This window comes from Lampris incognitus, chromosome 18, assembly GCF_029633865.1.
Source record: "Lampris incognitus isolate fLamInc1 chromosome 18, fLamInc1.hap2, whole genome shotgun sequence".
NCBI lineage: Eukaryota > Metazoa > Chordata > Actinopteri > Lampriformes > Lampridae > Lampris > Lampris incognitus.
The window spans coordinates 10,601,055-10,624,724 of record NC_079228.1 but is presented as its reverse complement, the minus strand read 5'-3'; the positions used below and the strand labels follow the sequence as shown (position 1 = coordinate 10,624,724).

Sequence of the window (23,670 nt, the reverse complement as noted above, 5' to 3'; positions counted from 1 at the left end):
GAACAAACAAAAGACAATGCTTAAACGACACAGGACACGGTTACCTGTTAAAGGTGGAAAAAAAGCTTTTGATTTTTTTTTTTGAATCACAAAATCAAAATAAGTCAGTGGAATTGGGGTGCTGATGGTGCAGGACAAACCATTAAAAGCAAATGCACACACTGGGCAAACCACAGGCAAAGCAAACAAGAAGAATGGTCTACTTTAGCTATGCTGGTTAGTGTGAGAAATATCATACCTGGGTCAATGAGAACCTCCTGTGCCCCTACAGACAGAGAGAAAGAATGCAGATTCACTCCATGACACAAAGGCGCAATGTTAGCAATGTTAGTCCAGGCAATCCACATCTGCTGCTGCTGCTGCTGCTGCTGATCTCCTTAAATCACAACTTAACTCGGCCACATAAGCTCTATCTACACCATACTTTAAGATTTGGAATGCTTTAATCTGAAAATAGCCAAATTCAGGAAATGTATCATTTGCAAAATGTCCACCAACCAGTGCTTTCCTTCCTCCGACATCCAAAATCCCACTCAGAGCAACCGAGAGCAGGTTTAATGCAATGTACAATAGAGGATACTAGAATAGTTAAGAGACACAGTTTAAAGAAACGGAAAGCGGGGCAAGGCGTTACTTGAGAAACTGTAAACCAGAGTCAAATCATCCTGAGCGACTAGACGACAATACACTCGTCATTCCTTTCTCCGAACACACATCAAACCTTCAGAAATGCATCCTGTGGATTAATTCACCCATCCATCCACTATCCAAACCGCTTATCCTGCTCTCAGGGTCGCGGGGATGCTGGAGCCTATCCCAGCAGGCATTGGGCGGCAGGCAGGGAGACACCCTGGACAGGCCGCCAGGCCATCACAGGGCTGACACGTTCACAAACATTCACAACTAGGGACAATTTAGTACGGCCGATTCACCTGACCTACATGTCTTTGGACTGTGGGAGGAAACTGGAGCACCCGGGGGAAACCCACGCAGACATGGGGAGAACATGCACACAGAGGACGACCGGGGACGACCCTCCAAGGTTGGACCACCCCGGGGCTCGAACCCAGGACCTTCTTGCTGTGAGGCGACTGTGCCAACCACTGCGCCACCGTGCCACTCTATGGATTAAACTTTGTGTAAAGCCGTGCTTTCACCATAATACAGAAACCATTACCGGGACTAGGCCTATATACATCAGGTCAAATGTCAGTTAGCTAGTCAGTTTAGTCCATTTACAGTTGATTTGACACTTAAGCAATAATAGCGGCACTCATCTTGAAAGTTAGTGGTTTTTGCTAGACAACAGTAACTGAGATGCGGGGCTCGGAGAAATTCTGCATTCGGTCAACGACAGAAGCATCAGATAGGATTCAGACATAACTCATCCTTAAAATGTATTCCAATTATCCTCGGTCGCTATCAGCAAACGGATGCACCAGTGATTGAAACTTAGTTTAACTCTGCTCTAAGATTAGTTTCTCGCATGGACTGGTTTAATGAGTAGACAAGTCAGTGTAAACAGAATGTTAATCATTAAGGGAAAGGACAGAAGTGATTAGGGTTAAATACATTTATATAAATTTGTTAAACCGTTGCGGGCAACAAGGGACAAGCTGTTACAGTCTCGACAACACACTGCACACAAACGCAAGCAAGCTAGCCGAGTAAAGCTTAGTGATGCTCCATCTGCAGGTCCGCGATGACATTTCCTCGCACTTCAGCCGCCATTCAAATCACGACTTACTGACAGACATCAAACCATTTTACTGCGCGGACCAAATAAATAAATACATACATTCATATGAACAGCAGACCCCCTCCACCAGGCTCCTCACAGAGAAATGTGCTTACCTGGTCTGTGGCGTTTCCCAGTGTCGGCTGGCTGGGAAACGTTGGGTTTGCGTCCCGCCGCCTTGCCTGCTGTGCCGCCAGGGTAGTGGAATATAACCGAAGCTGAACACAAGCCTTCTAAGGCAGCTGGGTAAAAACAAAAACATAACACCAATTCCTTCGGTCTCATGCACAGATCAGAAGATAGAAAATCGTAGGCCGGTGTTAGATGCAACGATGCAGCGGATACCAAAAACCTACACGCCCCTTCAGTCTCTCCAGAAAATCCCACTGAGACAGACCTCGTTCCGCTGTTATTTAGATATGTACGGGTAAAACCAATCTAAAAAAGAAAAGGCTTTCCACCCCGTCTCATCACTTTTCATCTCAATAATGAATAGGATAGAATAGAATAGAACAGAATACAACTTATATTGGCCACCTGAGGCCAAAAAAAAAAAAAATCCCCTTTGGTCTCACCAGATACAAAAAAAAACAAAACATCACTTTACATCAGTACAGCAAATCTCATCACATCACACACAATTGTGTGATAATTAATACAACATACACACAGTCACTGCATTTACATAAACAGTTAAATCGAGTTACGGTTATAGCTCGATTAGGCCATGTACTTGGACTACTGTTGTTGTCCCAGTATACAAGAACCGGGGGAGAATTGATTTATTGACGGAAGTATGTCCGACCCCAGTACGGTAGGTGGCGATATGCCCCCTTTCAGCTGGTTGCTATCGGACCTTCTTCCGGTTGACCTACTGCGTCACGCACCAAGCAAGCGATGAACAAGTTAGCAAGCGGCTTTCACGGCGAGCGGTGAAAACATGAACAACTTCACAGCGCTGTACATTTCATACATTCTCTACACTTTATTTGTGATACTGCTGATATTACGCTGTTCGACTTCCGGGTGAAAGACCGCCACGGCAACTATGGATCATGCGCAGAACGCCTAGGCCAGTTCGGGGCCCATTGAAGCGTATACATGCCAGAGTAAATCGATCCCCAACCGCGTTACCTAGGTGTGTTAGTCCGACTAAGAGAAATTCGATTTAGTACGATTTCAGTCAGACTAACGCCTTTACATGTATTTTAAAAGTCCAGCTTTAGTCGGACTAACACAATAAATCCATTTCTTCTGACATCATGTAAACGTACTGACTGTACAGCATACATTCAGCACAGAAGAGTGTAGATTAATGCAGTCTGTTCATCAGATTTATTGCACTAGGAACAAAAGATCCGATTCCATGTTCTGAGGCCCTACCACATTACAATATACAACCACTACGGCGGTTGTAGACTATCAAGTAGGTCCTCCATTACATGCGGATTCAGACGGACGTAATGTGTGTGGAGGGCTATGCCATTTCTTCCAGGGACATCCACAGATGTATGGGCCCTCTACTAACTGTACAAGCAATTTATTGCGATGATGGGACGTACATAATCTAGGGGTGTAAGAAAATATCGATACACTGGAGTATCGCGATATTATCTTTTGTGATACTGTATCGATTCTCAGAACCACTATATCGGCTTTTAATCGTTTACATGTAAAGGTTTGTGGCAAACATTTTGTGTTGTGTGTAACCCCACGACCGCTAGACAACAGTGTTGTAATATAGTAACTTCAGCCATGTGACTCTTCCATCCAACGCAACAACATAAACTGAGACAGGAAGTACCATAAGCACAAAGAACACAGGCCTATGAAACCACAATATATCGCCTTTCTTACAGTATCGCAATATATCGTGATGTATTGAATCGCAACATAATCCCTACCAGCTCCCCACCAGGGAAAAATGACAATTGTGCTCCATGTGACGCCTAGCTGAGCTAGAGGCAACACCAGGGTTTGATCAGTGAACCTCCATGTATTAAAGCTGGAGGAAAAAAAATCAAACTAAGAACTAGCATATCTGAAAAGAAGTGTAGACTTGATATTCACCATATGAACTGAGGCCATATGCTCTATGACAGACAGTGCTTATAATAGTCAATCAATGAGCCAACAGGAAAAACCATTCAGAAAGTTTCCCAGGGTAAGAGAAAATCCTGGCTTTAAGTGTACTGCCTAAATCGGCCTACATCCCCGACTTACCACCGAGCCAAAGGAAGTCATTCACCCCCCTCAGTAGCTCCACGGCCATGTGGTAGTGAACCAGAGCGTCCTGCAGCATGCCTGCCTGGAGACACAGGTCCCCAACGTGCTTCCTCATGCGGCCCTGGCATCGCTTTTTATAATGCCTGGTGACAAAAAGAAGAGGGTGGGCAAAACGTTTTCAGATAAAAGTAACTGACAAAAAGGTAGACATTTCATTCATTCTCTTGAATAGAGGTGTTTGCCAGAGATCTGAGATGGATTCTTGCTACTTTGCTACTGGTGTTTCTTTTTTCTTTTCTTTTTTTTCCCCCTCTAGGAAAATGTCCACAGCCTCTCTGCCATTGTCATTTCCTGTCTTACCATGGCCAGGGTGCCAGGAGAGGAGACTAACTGTCAACTGAATCTTATCAGTTAGCGGCAAGAGGGACATATGGGGTGGGGAAGCACAAGCAAACAGACAGCAAAAGAACAACCAAGGAGATAGTACGCGCTAACCTACTATCCTCAAGTCTTGCACAATCACATGGGAACTTGGGGAGGACCACCCACACTAGAATGAATGGGAACACAAGGCAGTTCTAGAAAAAAAAATGTTTTTGAAAACCCATTTTGCAAGGCCTTTTCAATTATCTACAAGGGTGTGAAAGACTGGGAAGGTCAAACTGAGACAATAAACTAGCTCAATGGGCTATCTTTCCAACAGGAAATGATGAGAAGCGGACAGATTTTTATTTTTTGCATTAGGCTATAGCCCAAGATGTCCCAATTTTATATTGCAATTTAGTCAATACCCGGCCATTTATAGCAACGCTCATTATAGCAACACTCATCATGCTACTTCAGGAAAAAAAATTCCAACAACATTAAATAAAAAATGAAAAGTACTCGAGGTAGAAGTAACCAAACATCTTCATCCGACACTCCTGTGTCGAATTCGTGTTCTTTTGAAAAGATGCAATGCTAGGCAAAACTGAAAGAAAATGCATGTCACCTTAACTGACGATATGAGATCCGAGTAACCAATGTTGATTTTTACTGATGTTACTGCCAGTAAAACTAAACCTTCCCAATCTCAAATTCAGGTTTCTTTGGATCTGGAACAAGCCTTCACTACGGATATTGTGCCATGTGTTCAACGAGTCAAAACCATCAGCTCCTCCTGTACCTGCCCCTCTGAAGGTTATTGAAGGAATCAAGAGTGCAAACAAGTAGCCAGGTCCGATACCCAATCCAAAAATGGGTGTTCGAGGTTTACAACAGGGGGTGTGACTTGGCAGCCATATGCTGTCAAAATTAATATGCATGAAGTGGGAGTGCTAACATGCTGTTGTGCCTAACACAGCATATATACGGCATTGATTTAGTGAGCTGTATTGTTGTATTACTAATTGTTCCTTTTCCAAAGTAACCGATAAATATCATTGCAAATCACTAACTAATGACAAGTCATTTGACTTACGGTGGTTTGTAATCCATTACAAATAACATGCACCTGTTCTGTGTCTTTATTTCTTGGCAGGTTTTCTGCTGATAATTGGGCTAAATCATTAACACGTCAATATTGGAGGACATGTTTAAAAGGTGCTTTTTACGTAAGACTTTGCATTTAGTTCAGATTTGATTCAAGATGTGGGGAGGAGGGGTGAGTTTAGCTTTAAGCCATGAACTCATGCACAAGAGTAGTGAGGCTGGTCTGTTCCCTCTAGGGCAGGGCCAAAGCTGACGGGGCCGGTATGGCTGAACTGAAGTGACGTGTCCAACAGCTCACCTTTTCACACCCAACAATAAACTCACAGGACAGTATGAAAGAAAAGAAGAAGAAAGACAAACAGAACAAGGTAAACGAAAGAAAAAGGGCAAAAGTCGAGAAGGAAGAGTTTTGAGCAAGCACATTTGACGTCCCTTGTGGGATGATCGCTTTGACAAATCAATAACAAAAAACACAGGTTAATAACACTCCATGACAATGTATTTAAACGTGTATGCAGCAAAAGCCATTGAGATTCAACCGCTCTATATGAATCACTCTAAATGCACACATGCCTTTGCAACTCACCTGCTGTCAGTGTCCAGACCCACAAAGTCCTTCTTTTCAAAAGGCACACAAAGCAGCGGGATCTTATCCCCGGATTTGTCAGTGGCCCGATCGAGACGCTTGGACTCGAGAACAATAAAGATGGACTCGACAAAATCCTCCACCCTCTTCTCCACATCTGGGCACTCGTCGTAGCCGGTGTAGAAGGCCACGTCCGTGCGCTGCTGCTCAGCTATCTCACCCTGGAGCCCAAACACCAGCAGGCGCGAGTCGTAGAGCGTGGAGCCATACACCTCCTTCTGCGCGTGGAAGCGGTCCGCAGTCTGGGGCCACTCTTTGACCGAGTTGCAGGTCGTCACAGCAATGAGGCCCACCACTTTGCGGTGTGTCTGGAAGTCACCCCACTCGTTGTTTTCAGGCAGGTAGTGGTGCCTGTAGCGGATGTAGAGGAGACGCTGCGAGTCCCTGACGCTGACCTGGCTGACACTGGCAACGCGCTTGTAGATTCTGAAGAACTGGTCCTCTGGGACGATGCCCACCGGCTGGACCACCACCAGGACTGTTTGGTGGTCCTCAGCACACTGCATGTAGTCTGGGACACTCATCTCCTCGTGTGGCTTCAAGGAGAGGAAAAACACACAAACAGAGGCAATGCAGCATTTAATGGAACAAACTAAACTGAATATACATACTACAGCAGTGTTTCTCAACCCAGTCCTCAAGGACCCCCTATCCTGCAGATTTTCGTTGTAACCCTGCATAGGGAGCCCTGCTTGTACTTACTCGACCAATCATCTCGCAGCACTTCATTATGCAAGGTGTGCAACATCTGACATAATTCATTGCTGATTGGTTGAATAACTACAAACAGGTACCTATTCAGGGTTGCAAAGAAAATATGCAGGATAGGGAGGTCCTTGAGGACTGGGTTGAGAAACAATGTACTACGGTGTGCAACGACTTCCGGTCATCTGCTTCCTAACGTCAAAGTGCCTTGTTTGCTCTGCAGGTACCGACCCAGTCCACTGTCACCGTCCCTTTACATTTCAAAACGCAGCACACCCGGCGCTGTGTAGTGAAGACGCCATATCTCGATTCATCTAATCAAGAACGGATTAAACCAGTCTGGCTGCTGTCAATCAGAGGAAGCCTCGGGGGGGGGGGCGTGACGTCAGCGGTCCGTACGCCCGCGACCGGTGACGCACACTCCATTCATAACAAACGCAACACGATGCACGAACTTAAAGCGGCCGCGGCCCAGACTTGTAGCAGTTCAACGGATAAGTCGGACTACCCCGGGACCAGGCCCGGGTCTCTCCATTAACCGTCCGAACAATTAACAAGAAGCGTGTTACTGTCGTGAGTGTTAGTGGTTTAGCTGGCCGGACGAGCTAACCCGTAGCGTGCGTTGACTATCCGCGACGACGTCTCTAAACGAGCGGGTCGGCCGTGCGCGGGAAGTCAGTTACACACGCGGCGGCTCGGCAGAGCGCCTTGCAGGTTCATCACACAACTGCCATTTGTACACAACTCACATTTGTAGCACTCTTGCTACCTTGGCAGAGAGCTGTCAAATTGTGCCTTCCTTCTTTTTCTTCGTCTTCTTCTTCTTCCTCGTCGTCTTTTCCTCTTCTTGGTGTTTATTGGCGGTTGGTAAACAACGAACTGACACACTACCGCCACCACCTGGTCTGGAGTGTAGAACAGACCGTCTATTACAGTGTTTCTCAACCGGGGGTCCGCTGACCCCTAGTGGTCCGTAGTGTAATTGCAAGGGGTCCGTGAAAATAAAATATCTTTAAAAAAAAGATCCTATGACATTTATAGAAATAGGATTATTTTACTCAAATGTGACTGAGACCTTTATCTACCTAAACTATAAAGGGTAACAGGACTTTTTTCTCTAATTACATCTGTTTCACAAGTGTCATTTATTGTATTTTAATAAGAGATCTCGCTCCCGTTTGCATTGTTAAAAGTTACTGCATAAAAATCCTGTTGTTACATATATCTGAAAGTTACTGAATACATATTCTGTTTTGTTACATATATCTGAAAGTTACTGAATACATATTCTGTTTTGTTAACTATATCTGAAAGTTACTGAATACATATTCTGTGTTGTTACATATATCTGAAAGTTACTGAATACATATTCTGTTTTGTTACATATATCTGAATGTTACTGAATACATATTCTGTTTTGTTACATATATCTGAAAGTTACTGCATAAGAATTCTGTTTTGTTAACTATATCTAAGTTACAACTGAAAGCTCTTATTTTTGCCCCAAAGAGTGAATAAATGCTATAATGCAATTTAAAATGCAGTTTCTACTGTTTCTATCAAATTGCAACCCCCCTCCCCCAAGATCAGGTGGAGGGGTCCTCAGGGTAGATCAAAAATACGCAGGGGGTCCAGGACCCCAAAAAGGTTGAGAACCACTGGTCTATTATATACGCAGTTCCTGTGGTTGCGTTGTCCCCCGAATTCGCTGCAATATCATAACATGCTCTCATGTTTCTTCTTGCCCACAGTAGTCACATCTGCCTGTATTGTGTTTGCTTATTTTGAAACGTGTTCTGTTTAGTCCAGTGTGTACAACTCTGAGTCTTGAAAGTATTGCCTCCTCTCTCCTGTTCCTTCCTGCACACTTCATTTCTCCCACTTTCCTTTGAACTGTGTAAAACCGTCGCCCTTTCCCCTCTTCTTCCCATTGCTTTTGCCACCTTTCCTTCAATCTGTGCTTAATAATGCTCTTTATTTCTGTCTTGCTTAAAGTAACTACCAAATCATGCATGTTCTTCGTCTTCGTCTTCTTCTGCTTCTGCTTCTTCTGCTTTTCAATTGGCAGTTGGCACAACGATTTTTCCAATTGACAGTCGGCACAAAGGCTTTACCGCCACCATCTGGAATGGAGTGTGAATCAGAATGTCTATTGACTATGAAAAAAAAACAACTCATATCTTCTCAATCAAACCAGTTATTCTAAGATACTGACATGAAATTCAATAACACTCGTTTCCTGAGTTAAATGTCCCTGCTGTTGAATCCCAGAGTTATCCTGCCAGCTCAACAAGAAACGCCTGCATGCAATCCCTTAATTAACTGTGATTGGATGAAGGCTGCATGTCGATGCAATAAATACCCGCAGGCATGCAGGTTAAGGTATAGAGCGGATGGGTTCATGACAGCAGACCTGTTGTGAGCAATTATTGCCTTCTCTAGTGTGGATGTTCTGAAAACGAGATGGCTTCTGGAATTCATTTGGGGTAAAAAATCTTCATCTATAGTTTAAACATTTAAAAATCCTGCTTGCTGTTCTCTTTTTCTGACCTTGTTGCTTTTTATGGTCTGGACAGGTGCTTTCTGACTCTCTCTTTGCTGGCAGAATATGTAAGCTGCGTGTGGGACCCAAAAGGTAAATCAGACAAATTAGCAGTTCCTATCACTTGGTCTTTTAGTGATCTTGACTCGTATCACTCCATATAAACGGGTCTTTTCCTTCTCTCTCACCCCCCCCCCAGCTTCTCAATGGCAAAGTGGCGTCTCACAAACCGCACAGAGGCGAGATGATGGCAGCAGCTCTCCCCGGTTTGAATTCAGACGAGCCCTCGCCGTGCCAGGCTCGATGAGTAACGGCGTCCATAGAGAGAAGGTAGTAAATCGTGCTCGCATCCGGGTCCCTGCTACTAGTCCTAAAGCTTTTTCGCAGTGGAGCCTGAGGGAGTTTCCGTTCTCCGTCTTAGCTCCGACTAGCTACAACTCCGCGACGGCACCGAAGCCCAGCTGGCACGCGAGCTCGTCTCCGGTAAAAGAATCTAAGCCTCAAAACCCAAAGCGCGTCCTTGGCCTCCCTGAGATTGCCGGTGGCAGTGCCATCACTCCAAGCCTGACGCAAAGTCAGCCTGACCTCGGTGCTTTTCGCAAGTCTGGGCCCAGCGTGACACGTCATGGACCATCTGGGTCGAGCGATCTGCTCTCTGATCAGAACCCCTCTAGGGGAACTTATTTCACCTCAACCTCCCAATCTGCAGGGCAGTCCTATGGTCAGGAGACGGGCAAGCTAACGCAAACTGGGGTTCTCCAAGGACGCTTCACTTCTGGTGATGGCCAAGTGCCGGGGAAAGGGGGTAGTCCCGTTGGCCACCTGGATTCTTCACATCCTAGCCCTCAGGCAGCACAAAAGCCCCTTGAAGGCTTTGCAAGAGTATATACCGTAGCTGGCTCTGGCCCGAGCAATCACCAGGCCCACAGTGGCAACAAGCTTGACGCTATGAAGCCCTATGTCGGCTATGGCCAGGCTGCACAAGATTCCCTTTACTACAAAGCAGAACCTTCCAACTCCCTGCAGCCAAGGGGTTCCATGATATCTAGCAGCCAGGGCCTCAGGTACCAACCCAGCTACACTGCCATTGAAGAAAAGCGAGTCTTTAACCAGGGGGGTGATGCTGCCTCTGCAGCTCAAGTTTCTCTGCAGACTGGGGGAGCCAGGAGCCCTGGCCAACAGCTCGCTCCAACAAAGACCATTAACATCCCTCAACGCTACGGTGGCACTGCCATACGTCGGCTCAGAGACCCGGTTCAGCCTGGTTCCAATGTCGGCAAACCAGTTTATTGAGCCCATCCGAACCTCCGTCCAGCAGAGTGCAGTGTATCCTCAAGGGGACCAGGTGCCACAACTGAAGAGCTAGTTGATTTTGCAATCAAACTGAGGCAAGTGTTTCGTTTTGTTGGTGACCTTCATCCCTTGTATTGGCTGGCAGACTAACTACTTTTTCTTTCTAGGTGGTGAATGAAGATGCCTTCCCGTGTTCAAATAAATGTTATGATATTAAACTAAATTTTATGTCTGGATTCATTCAAAAGTGACCCATGCAGAGTGGTCTGGGTGCTATCTAGTGTTTTTAATTGGTTGCACTATTGGCTGTCGGACCATTTGACTCGTTTTTTTGTTTTTTAAGGTTTGAGACGCATTGAACTTTATATAGATATAGTAGAAGAACCCCGCTACAATGTTGCGGTTTGGTTCTCCACCCGTCTAAATCTTCATCCTGCCAGCTAACCCCCTGCCCCTAAACCCCCCCAACTCCCTCCCCCCAAATGCTCAGAATCATCTGAAATGCCGAGAAAAGTGGTTTTTAGCCATTTTAAGAAAATGCATATTTTGCATAATTTTTATTTTTCTGGTCCTCTCTGGAACAATACCCACCACCTCCAAAAAAATTAGGATCCTAAGTGCATTTTGGCAAAAATGCATATATTTTGCATAATGCCAAAACATTTCCAAGTCCCAGGAAAAATGTTTTATATAGGAGAAAAAATCAAAGATGCTCAGAATCATCTGAAACGCCGAGAAAATGCATATTTTGCATAATTTTAATTTTCTGTGATTTTTTTTTCTTTTTTTTCCCTTACGCTGAGACAATACCTACCACCTCCAAAGAGAATTAGGATCATAAATGCTTGTTTTCGGTCCCGCTATCTACACTAACACCACACACACACATTACGAAAATATGAGTAGCTATATAAAAATTGGTCATGACGGAATCCCGTGATCCTTAGATTCAGGACGGTGTACCTGACTGGTTTAGTGTGTGCTGCAAACGAACTGGAGCCACATAGCGCCACGTGGTGGCGTTGGTCACCGGCCGGTCATGCTGACGGACGGGCGCGAGCAAGAATGACTAGCGGTACTCATGTCACGTGCAAATAAGATGATGGGGTGTGTGCGTGGTGTACTCTTACCTATAGCACGGTTGACAGTTGAACACAAACTTAAATGGAGTGTTGTTTCAGGCTGAACATTACACACCAACAGTCCCAAGTGTTTTTCTCCATAGAAGTTCCGTAATTTCAGATTTGTGCAGCTTCTGGCTTCCAAAGCTCCATTTACAAAGCGAGAGCTCCAGCTTATTCTGGAGCGGGGGCGCTCGGGAGCTCCCACTACAGGCGAAATGAGGTACAGCACAATCTAAGTTGGTTTACTTGCTCATAAATTGTCCCAACGCTGTAATGTTAAAAGTTTACACACTAAGGGAAATTGTAAAAGATCAACGTGAAGCAAGAGTTTACACCGCTCCAATGGACCTCCCTGCACTGCTACTGCAGAGACTTGCTTCACTCCGGTAATGCGCCCCTGGTATACCAGTGTAACGAACGCTCTGCTCAAATTAGGTTAGCAGATTAACTCAGTCAGCTATGTGTGTGATTTGTTTATGATAGAGGATAGTGACACACCACTTTCAGTATGCAAGTTAAACTGAAAATATTCAGAAGCAGAATGGACAGCAAAAGAGTTAGTTTTTAGTCACTCATTAAAGTACAAACTTGCAGGGCATTAGTTCCAATATGTAATTGTTCAATTAGACATTGCCGGTCATTAATTGCACCTTTATACAAATGGAAACAGTACCGAGATCGAAAAGTTCCAGTGAATCATTTGTCGACTGTCATAACACAATTTGCCAATAAGAAACAAACTCTTGGTCTCACGTCGAGCCGTAAAATTCCTCAGTGAAATGGGGACTGGATACTCTTAATTGAGAACGCAGCAATTTAATTGACTTAATCACCTGCTGGCAGGGGCTTGACACATTGAGATCTACCGTCAGAAAAAGATTCACATCTGCCATCCTGAAATGCAGCGTGAACAATACTTCCTCCTCTTTAAAACAAGGTGCCAAGAGTTAAAGTCAAACAGTTGTAGACTCAGTTCCATTTTTATTCAACCCATCATACATCACAATCTTCTTGGAAGACAACGGCAACATATCCCCTACTTTCTTTCTTTCTTTCTTTTTTTTTTGGCCAAGCAGAATTGGTCCAAAAGCGAAGCGGGAGCTCAGAGACGTGGAATGTCTAAAACATGGTGAATACACGTTAATGGGCAAACACATGTACCAGGATCAACTTAAGTGTGTGTGTGAAGGCCGTCGTAGCCCAGGATCCCATACGCTCAGCACGGACCCAGGTAGTCTAACACAAAACTGGATGCACGGTGCTTGCGATTCGTGTGCCGTCCCAAGAGCAAGGGGTGAAATGCATGGAATGAAGTCCTTGACGAAAAGACTCGGGACTCATGACAGGAAACGGCACACGTTAGTCCAACTGAGAAAAAAAAAAAATCACCCGGAGGACCGGAAACGTCACGAGACGACAAAAAACAACAAAACAAATCAGAGCCTTCAACCTTTTCCATTAAGTGTGTCACATATCGCAAGGATTGAGACTTGCCGAAACGGGCTTCGATCGGTTGGGTGTTGTAATGTTGGGGTGCATCATCACATGTACACATCTTCATGCCGGGGGCCATCTTTACAAACGAGACATGGGGTGGCGGGGGGGGGGGGATCATAATCATTGAAGGTGGATGGAAAAAGTAAACGTCAAAAGAAAAAAAAAAATTTTCAGCCCAGATGCACCCCAGCATTTATAGACCGTTTCGGGGTTTCGCCATGTTTGGGCCCTTTCAGGTCATAACACGGAGAGCCGTGTGGTGCCAGAAGCACATTTCGGATCGGTCACGCAGTATAGTTGTGGTAAATGTAGGGATTTCGGTTTACTCTACGGTGACTATCCATCTGTTTAACGTAGCAGCTAAGTATCGGCCCCAGGTTTAACATTTAATGAAAGCCTCCATCGTGTTGTGCCGTTTTCTGTGACGAATCCGATCTTCCCCATATTCCAGATAGAATTAGCCTGCAATCTACTGGAACATTTGATCCCAGCTACCGTAATTCACACGACATCGATACGGTTTACTTGATAAGGTTCAAGACATTCAAACTCCCATTTTTTTGTATGCAAACTACAGAAACCAGGGCCATGGGTGGACAACATGGGAGTATGAAGGTCCTGAAAGGAGGAATGAAATGATTTAAGACTCGATGATGACCCGGCGTCGTGTCCGCAATTTGGTCCGGAGGAGAACCGGAAGATTCTGCGAGAACGTCACCTATGGTCCGATGGATTAACTTTAAGCTCCGGCCGTACTGTGGTCCCTGCCAGAATTAGTTGACCCAGTTAGCACACATTTAGGTGTCCCGTTGATTCCTACGGGACTAAGACAAATGTGCGACACAACCATGGCAGACGGCGAAGTCTGAAAAGAAATCAGCGGCACCATAAAACAGAACAGAGCACATAAAAAAACATGACATTAACTGCGGTTAGACTGAGAGGTTAATAATGAGGTTGGGAATGTGTGTCTTTGATTAGTCCAGAGTATATATATTTGGCATTTGTTGTGGCATTTAAGGAGGGCGGGCACTGCCACCAGAGGGATTGGTTAGTGGATCTCTATTAGGATAAGGGGGTGAGATGGAACAAAACAAAAAGAGGAAAAGTGAATCATTTCCCTCATGCCATTTTCAGAAACTGCTCCACCGTATCCGATTCCACCGCCTCCGAGAACATTTCGTAGTTCTGGAAAGAAAAAAAAAAAGAGAGAGGAGGAAGTCCGTCAGAGAGGCAACCAGCACATCAACAGACAAAGGTCAGTTCTGACCTTTCGAAAGCAAACAATCGGGGTGTTAGAAATATCAAACGCAGCGATATCCGGGTGAAGTCCTTACCCCGCAGTACTGGTCCTCGTTGAAGAGCTGTGGGGGGACGGCTGTAGGGTTGTTCGCCTTGTCTCTCATCTCGTTTCGAACCTCTCCCCCCACGGAGATGTCGATAAGTTCATACCGGATGCTCTTGCTGTCAAGGATTCGCATCACTTCCGCCTGCTGGGACTTCACCTGGGGAAGGACGGCTCCGGTTAAGAAAACATGTGCGGTCTAGACCAGACATGAAGACGAACTGAATCTGTAGCACCGTCGCAGAAATGTGCAAGCCCTGCATTACACCATTTTAATGTTCTTTCTGCCCAGCAATACGGGGATGAAGATAATAAGCTAGGCATATGCAAAACAAACACTATTATTCAGTTAAAACCTAACAGGTACTGAATACTTATGAAGCTTTTGACCTCCTCTGGCTGCTGGTTAATGATCAATAGGAAGATGTGAAAATGACATCTTTTTGGGCTGAACTGAGGAGGATGGGGGGGGGTTAATTAACCACATCTACGTAAAAGCACCAACTAGTATTTGTCAGCCAACACACACTTGCATCCATCCATCCATTATCCAAACCGCTTATCCTGCTCTCAGGGATGCTGGAGTCTATCCCAGCAGTCATTGGCGGCAGGTGGGGAGACACCCTGGACAGGCCGCCAGGCCATCACAAGGCCCACACACACACACACACACACACAGGGACAATTTAGTACGGCCAATTCACCTGACCTACATGTCGTCGGACTGTGGGAGGAAACCGCAGCACCCGGAGGAAACCCACGAAGACACAGGGAGGACATGCAAACTCCACACAGAGGACGACCTGGGATGACCCCCAAGGTTGGATTACCCCGGGGCTCGAACCCAGGACCTTCTTGCTGTGAGGCGACCGCGCTAACCACTGCGCCACCGTGCTTGCCTTTTTACAGACAACGATCTATATATGAAAAAAACAAACAAACAAACACACTTTTCTCCCATAACCCACAATCTTATCTGCATTGATTTGATCTCGATTGTTAAAAAAAAGATTCTCAACTGGCCTGGCCCTGGGACCCACATTTTCTCATGGTCATTTAAGTCGTGACCCAGTTATAGAATTCAAACCGAGCAAATTTAAAAGTGGGCTCGTAAACATACATATGCAACGTCATCATGACCCTTTTTTTAACATAAACAAATAGTTTCATCCCTGCATTCCGATCAATAATAAATGTGTCCATAAACCAAATAAGGAAATGGCTCTTGAGTCATTTTGACGCGACTCTTTGAGGTGATGGGGTGTTGTCAGATTGCTTCGAGTCATATCACATGAGGTCATGACAGTGACACGCTCCGCGTGAACTCCACACACACCCAGCTGATACCAGGGGCCTCGTGTATCAGTCGTTACTGTGGGCAAATCTGTTCGTACACACCCATGGGATGTGTTAGCCCTGAAGTTTGTCTAAGACAAACAGTGCAGAACCCGGGTAATCCCCGAATTTAGACACCGACCGGCTGTTGTCTTTGCAGGCCTGAGGTAGACCATAGATGTTAGAGCAGTGTTTCTCAACCCAGTCCTCAAGGACCCCCCCCATCCTGCATATTTTCTTTGCAACCCTGAATAGGTACCTGTTTGGAGTTATTCAACCAATCAGCAATGAATTTTGTCAGATGTTGCACACCTTGCATAATGAAGTGCTGCGAGATGATTGGTCGAGTAAGTACAAGCAGGGCTCCCTATGCAGGGTTACGACGAAAATCTGCAGGATAGGGGGTCCTTGAGGACTGGGGTTGAGAAACACTGTACCATCTATTGTCTACCTCAGGCCTGCAAAGACATCAGCCGGTTGGTGTCTAAATTCAGTGTCAGGAGGAAGGAATCACAAATAACCATCATGCATCAAAAAAATCCCCTGGCTGTGCAAGAACAAACGTGCCCACAGCAACCATTGGTGAGAGGCCCCAGATGTTTTGGGGGCAGTGACTTCGCCACGTTATTATCGTCCCCCCCTCCAAAAAAAAATGCGACCAAAAGTCACGGAGCTATGGGTGCTGCGCCTTCCGCTCTCTTTCTCACAGCTGCTGACGGGGGGGGGGGGGCAAAACAAACACCGAGCCGATGATCCACGGCGCCGCACACCAATCTGCCGCAACTGTCCAGCGCAGCGGTCTGCGCGACCGTGACGCCGCTCCTCGGGTCCGTGTGGGGCCGCCGCGACGCGCGGACAAACGTCGCCGCGAGGACCCCACGGCTAAACGCGTGCGCAAAGCCGCGGAAATCGCCGTCCGCTTCGCCGAGCCGACGGAAATAAAGAGAGCGAGCGCCTCGCAACGCCGTGACTTCCGTGCATCGACTTTTGCGGGTCATCGGCTAACGCGTTCCTGCACCCCCAATAAACCTTGCACCCCCCCAACAAGCGGCTGTCTAAAGGGCTGCAACTTATTAGTCGCATGCACATTTTGATAACGAATCCAGCGCAGCACACGCCGGAGTAGCTCGGGAGTTCGAGCCCATTGACGGGACGTTGGGTGTGTCTGCTAGCACGTTGCTAGCTTGCGGTTGAAGCCGACCCGGGCTAACGCGAAAGAGCAAGGACCGACAACCGGGCCGCAGCTGGTGTGGGCTCGACTCACCTCCCTGGAGGCCGTGACGGTGGTGTAGTACAGCTTGACTCCCATCGCTGCGGGTTTCCTACTCTTCTTCGTGCCGGCGTACGCGTGTGTGCATGTGTTTTAGCGTCGTGGCGCCGAGCCCTCCTTTGCCGTCCGCCCGAGTCCCTCCGCGACCCCGCCCTTCGCCGCTCCGCTCCGCTTTAAAGGGCCAGAGCAGCTTTTCCAAGCCTCTCTCTCTCGCTCTCTCTCCTCTCTCTGTCTCTCTCTCTCTCTCTCTTGCTCTCTCGCTGTCTCTCACTCTGTCTCTCTCTCTCTCTCTCTAGCTCTCTCGCTCTCTGTGTCTCTCTCTAGCTCTCTCTCTCTCTCTCTCTCTCTCTCTCTCTCTCTCTCTCTCTCTCTCTCTCTCTCTCTCTCTCTCTCTCTCTCTCTCTCTCGCTCTCGCTCTCGCTCTCTCTCTCCCCCAACAGGTCGCCGCTTTCCAGACTCCGGTGACGCGGATTTGAACGCCAGACGTCCCCCGTTGCAGCCCAACAAACGACCCACGCAGCCAACGTCACGGCTGCGCTCACAGCAGAGGGGTTTGTTTCCTAACGGTGAATCGGCTCTGCCGCGTAACCGTAGTCCGGTGACTTCCGGTTTCCACGGCAGCGGTCATACCAGTTTCCTGTTTGTTGGCGCGCGCTGTCGTATGGACGATGGCATATTTTTCGCGACGCCTGCAGGGTTGATATCATGGATAAATGTCAACCACACGCACAGGATTGTCGACAAACGTTCGCCTGCACCTACCAGCAAACGGGTGAAAAGTTTCGAGATGTGCGTATCAAGTTACGTCCATGATACGCACGACTTGAAACTTTTCACCCGAATCGCTGGTAGAGAATTTTATATTTAACAAGGCTGGACATTCTGTAATGATGATGCCTGAAGACGTTATTACTAAATTTGAATGTGAAAAGAAATCTTTAAGTTACATGACGAATCTTATACTTGCATTTGGTGAATTTTACATACGTATATACACACACACATATACATATATATGTGTGTACATATATAAAAATTAAGTTGGAGATATACATTTTGTGGGTCCGGGGAGCGTGGCGGTCTATTCCGTTGCCTACCAATATGGAGGTCGCTGGTTCGAATCCCCGTGTTGCCTCCGGTTTGGCTGGGCGTCCCTACAGACACAATTGGCCGTGTCTGCGGGTGGGAAGCCGGATGTGGGTATGTGTCCTGGTTGCTGCACTAGCGCCTCCTCTGGTCGGTTCCCAGGGGGGAGGAGGAACTGGGGGGAATAGGGTGCTCCTCCCACGCGCTACGTCCCCCTCGTGTCAGGTGAAACCCCTCACTGTCAGGTGAAAAGAAGCGGCTGGCGACTCCACATGTATGGGAGGAGGCATGTGGTAGCCTGCAACCCTCCCCGGATGGGCAGAGGGGGTGGAGCAGCGACCGGGACGACTTGGGAGAGTGGGGTAATTGGACGGATACAATTTGGAGGGGGGGGGGGTGGAGATATACTCTCCAGCAGACAGATTGACCATTCAGATAATCATCATGCAGCCACATCATGACGGTGAAGCCCACCAGTCTCAGGTGGACTGTCCTGAAGTCGGGTCTCAGAGGATGCTGGCGATTGGTTCTCAAACCTCATAACGCGAGACTGAAAGCAGCACAACTAACTAAATCTAACCAGGTGGCAAGATTTCAGTTCAGTTCATAATGTTTGCTTTATCACCCACATATCACCCGTCTTTAAAGCAGCAGAAACGGTACTGATATGACCTCATCCCTTAAAAGAAAAACTCGACATGGCTCCAGGTGGCTCTTCGTCAAGGAGACGTTTATATTTTTACTGCCTCCTAGTGGAAGTGATGTGAACTTCGGGTGAAAACACACGAGCTGATCAGCACAGATAACTTAAGGGTGTGGTTTTCCATGAATAAAGCAGAACGTTTCCCTTTCCTGACACCTCTCTCTGAAAGTTGAGACTGTTCACTGTGTGTGAGGGGGGGTGGGGTGGGGGGGACGTCTGAGTAACCGTGCTGCCTGTGTTTTGGCTCCCTGCTTCAGATGGTGCCTGGTGGCGGGACTATTTGGTTGGTTTACACTGGTCCTTCCCGAGCGGCTGAGTGTCCCAGGAAAAACCTGATTCAGCAGAATAATCCCAGTGTTGGACTCCCTCCCACATTCCCCGTGCACGGCTCACAATGTGTGAGACCTGCCTGCTCTCCTTTGAGCAAACGTCAGCGGCAGGCCGAACAAAGACGTTTTATCACCGCTTACTTAGTGGTCGCCAAATAATTATTCCAGTTATTAGCAAATTCCATATTTGAACTCTGATGAGGATTTGGCTATGTTACGTAACACCCATGTGTCAATGACCTGGCATCTGTGAGCTCGGGTGGAGCTGGTGGCGCAGCTGGTGTTTTGTTCAGATTATATTTTTGGGGAGACTTTGGTGTAACGTTCCAATACAATTATCTTTATAGTAGCACACGATATTGCTCGTTTAACGGCACTTTGAGCTCACCGGCAGCTCTGTACTTGAATTCTTTTGCGTGCCTTTGTGGATAGGAAGGGATGGGGATAGTAAGAACTGGCTCCAACCCCCTTTTCGTGGTTTGGTGAGAAGAGCTTGGCCTCATCGACACCACCACCTTTATTGTTTAAGGAAAGTGACTAATCATTGCACAGTTTCTCTGAAACTTGAAGGCCCCTTTGGTGGTTTGTTTCAAAGGAGCTTCTTGTGGAGGAATACAGCTTTGTTAAACTGTTAAAAAACCCATAGATGCTTCAAAACGAGACACTGAACAGGGGGCTGTAAGGAAGATGAAGACTGTTGGATGACCGCAAGGTCCATGATACCTTCGACGTGTTCACAGTCAGTCTCTATGACTGGACTAAATCTGCTCTTCTTCCATTGAATACCACTGCATTAAATACCAGTTTGACTGCTGACACCCCTAACTGTACATCCTTTACATACCTTGGCATAAAGATTTACCCCAGTCTCGGTAGAATAGTGCAGGGAAACTTTTTGGCTGTGAAAAAGAAGATTACAGATGATCCGAAGAGGTGGGGCTCTCTTTATGTGTCTTTACAAGGCAGAGGTACGACTATCAAAAATCAACATTTTGCCTCGGATTAATTTTTTTGTTTTTTATGATCCCCCTTGCACCGCCACCTAAATTTATCACGGAAATGCACTCCCTCGTACCACAGTTCATCTGGGGAGGAGAGCGTGCACGAATCAAACTTACAACCTTACAAAGAACCAAACTAACTGGAGGCTTAGCTTTCCCCGAACCTTAATCTTTTTTATCATGCTTTTCAAACTAGACCACCGCATGTTTGGAGAAACCAGGGATCTGAGGTCCCTTGGCGGAGCTATGGAGGCAGCACACGTGAAGCCACACTGTCTGGTAGACTTATTATATACAGGCAGGGGGCGCGGAAACATTAATCTAGGATACAGGGGGCACTGGAACCAATTCTACTGATGTATGGAAACAAGTGGAAGTGATGATGGGCACAACAGATGTATTTCATCAAACATCTCCGCTATGGAATAACTCACCTTCAATCAGGTGGGCAGCCTTTTACATTTCCCTCATGGCCACAAAAAGGTGTCTCCACTCTCAGTGATATTTTTAACAATGCTGGACTCCGTTCATTCCAAGATGTTAGGGAGGAATATGATTTACCGGGCACCTCTTTCTTCTTTTACTTGAGACTGAGATCTGCAATGAAAACGTATGGGCTGCCCTGGAATGGGCCTTTGCCGGAGCACCCTATGGAGGAGTGGATCGGTCCTGGGCGGGGTACTCGGGGGACAGGGACACGTGTATATATAACTCTCTGCTTGATCGCTCTACTAAGACATTGGCAGTTGAAGGAGCGTGGGCCAGGGAACCCCGCATTGTCGGTGTGGAACCAAATTGGGAAACCATATGGTCTAACAGAAGCAGTACCTCTAACAATCTTGTGCATCAGCTTATACACTATAAGATGATTGACAGAGCACATGCTACACCAATCGGATGTTTTAAAAGGAAACTAATCACCAGCCCTAACTGTACTCACTGCCGGGCTCAGGTGCTGGGCACAACAATGCACATGTTTTGGGACTGCTCACTGATTAGAGGTTTTTGGACACAGGTAATATCAACGTTGTCAGAGGGATTAGGATCAACAGTGTTGCCTCATCCCTGCCTTTGTCTGCTCAATGGCGATTCGCCTTTGTCTCTCAATTTAAATCAGCGAAGACTAATGCTGGCAGGCTTGACTGCAGCAAAAAAAAAAGACCATACTGGCACTGTGGTTTAACCCCACACTTCCTTTAATTCAGTGCTGGATGGCGTCCTACCAGAGCATAGTGTCTCTTGAGTGTACAACAGCACGACTCAATAGAGCCAAGCCTGCCACTGTGTTGGTCAGGCATAGCTGTGTCCATAAGAGACTACCTTAAAAGAAGGGATCCCCCCCCCTTCCCCCACCTCCACATCCAGTAGCATCAGACCTGGAGCAGGCCAGCTTTGGAAGTCTGTACAAATGGATGGTTGTATAAAATGTATAGTTTGTTCTTTTCTGTCCACTATTATTTGTTTTTCCCTTGGGAATGTCTGTCTCTTACTCTCGGCTACTATGGATAGGGTTTTATTTAATTCTGTAAATTTCTTTCCCTTTATTTCGGTCCTTAAACATTGTTACTAACGTGCTGCCCTGTTGTTGTTGTTTGTGTGTTGTGTCCTGTTTTTAAAAAAATAAAAATTGTTGATCACAAAACAGTCGGTCTCTATCAGCCTGTTTCCAGCCTACGTTAGAGCCAGTTAGGTAGTCTGGCGACTCACCACACACGTTACAGTGTTGTAGTCGACCTACACCTGTCTCTGACAAGGTGGTGGGACACATCTGAAGTTGCTTCTTCGCCTGGCAGTTGCAGCATATGATGATGCAGCCATGGCCTCTTATGCCAGGCATATGCACCACCCTGATGGCCGGTGTCACAGCGTTAGGTGGTAGGTTGGGAACAACAGATGTGATGGAGCTCCACGCTGCCCCCCCTGGCTTCTACTTGGAATAAAAAGACATCTTATCTACTGGCACATTCTTGAATGGAGTCAACCTTCACCCCTTTAAGCCAACACTGATCATCGGTAATGTGCTTGTTTCACCTTGACAGAAGAAAGGAAGAACCCCACTTTATTTTGTCATTGTAGGTTACAATGAATGTGTTCTCTGCATTTAACCCATCCTATTGTATAGGAGCAGAGGGCAGCTGCAGCACCCGGGGACCAACTCCACACCTTCTTTCCATTGCCTTGCTCGGGGGCACAGGCAGGCGTATTAAACCTAACATGCAAGTCTTTTTGATGGTGGGAGGAAACCGGAGCACCCGGAGGAAACCCACGCAGACACGGGGAGAACATACAAACTCCACACAGAAGGGACCTGGGATGGCCTGGGGTTCGAACCCAGGACCTTCTTGTTGTGAGGCAACGGTGCCAACCACTGGGTCACCGTGCCGCCCTAGCGGCATAGCTAAGGTGCTCTGAAGGGCGCTCCCTTGCTCAGCAAATGACGCTAATAGCATTGTCCATGCTTCATCCCTGACTAGAAGTCCTGCTGAGGGGACAGTTGCGAACATGCTCAGCCAGTGTTTCTTCCCAATGGAAGGATGAGACCATGGCAAACATCCATGGCAGTCACAGCGTCTAAAATGTAGGGGTCATCAAGTGTGCAGAATTTCAATGAAAATATGTATAGCCTGTCTGAGATATTAACACTGTCTATTGTGATTCATTAGAATGACGGCGGCGCGAATTCACGTTTGTGGCGGCCTCACCCAGTACCGTCCCTGCAGTGTCTTTGTGCATGTGTGTGTTGCTTTGTCTTCGTTTGATGGCCGGGAGAGTTGGCGCTGGATTGGCTAGGACAGCTTGGTCTGCTGCGTCTTGTGGACCCAGGGACCTTGGCCCAACTCTTCCAACTTAAACTTATCCTCCATGTGTTGTTTGAATTCATCATCCATCATTTTATTAAATTCTCTAATTTTTTCAAAAAAACAACACAATTTCCCTTGGAAAAGTTGGATTTGTACAGGTTACTATAAAAAGCTCTTATTTCCTCATTTACTTGGTCTTGGCTTTCAATAGTAACACCATTTATAAGCAACTTCTGAATTTTCTTTTTGGTTTGTCTTTGTTTTTCCAGACTAAAGAAATATGACGATTTCTTTGTCCCCCTTCTTCAAACCATCGAGCTCTTGAACGAATAAATGCCCCCTTTGCTTTTTCCAAATATATATTATCCAATTGGGATTGGAGATTGTTTAATTTAGCTTGATCCTCCAATGATAATTCAGTTTTGTAATATCACTTACAATGTGTCGCTGTTTCTGCTTTTTAAGTTTAGAAGAGCATTTGCTTATTTTAACCACTAACTGTCCAACTTTCAATTTGAACCCCTCCCATTTACTCAAGGAGGACATTTCCAGTTCAACA

At 46.5% G+C, this 23,670-nt stretch overlaps 2 protein-coding genes across 2 annotated transcripts in view; both read right to left on the bottom strand.

The window, feature by feature from the left end:
* Positions 1–7,599, bottom strand: part of trappc9 (trafficking protein particle complex subunit 9) — a 217,845-nt gene extending 210,246 nt beyond the window's left edge. Inside the window, exons 1-4 of the mRNA XM_056298382.1 lie at positions 7,535–7,599; positions 6,021–6,616; positions 3,962–4,107; positions 1,855–1,980 (exon numbers count right to left, since the gene is read on the bottom strand). Of these exons, the coding sequence (XP_056154357.1) occupies positions 1,855–1,980; positions 3,962–4,107; positions 6,021–6,604 (856 nt within the window). The 5' untranslated portion in view covers positions 6,605–6,616; positions 7,535–7,599. The remainder of the gene's footprint in view (positions 1–1,854; positions 1,981–3,961; positions 4,108–6,020; positions 6,617–7,534) is intronic.
* A 6,207-nt stretch (positions 7,600–13,806) lies between these two features.
* Positions 13,807–17,370, bottom strand: sh3bgrl3 (SH3 domain binding glutamate-rich protein like 3). Its single transcript, XM_056298403.1, has 3 exons — positions 17,186–17,370; positions 14,579–14,746; positions 13,807–14,429 (listed from the first exon to the last, which is right to left on the bottom strand). Exons 1-3 carry the CDS (start codon positions 17,228–17,230, stop codon positions 14,364–14,366), a joined length of 279 nt encoding a protein of 92 aa, XP_056154378.1. The 5' UTR covers positions 17,231–17,370; the 3' UTR covers positions 13,807–14,363.
* Positions 17,371–23,670: the final 6,300 nt, after the last annotated feature.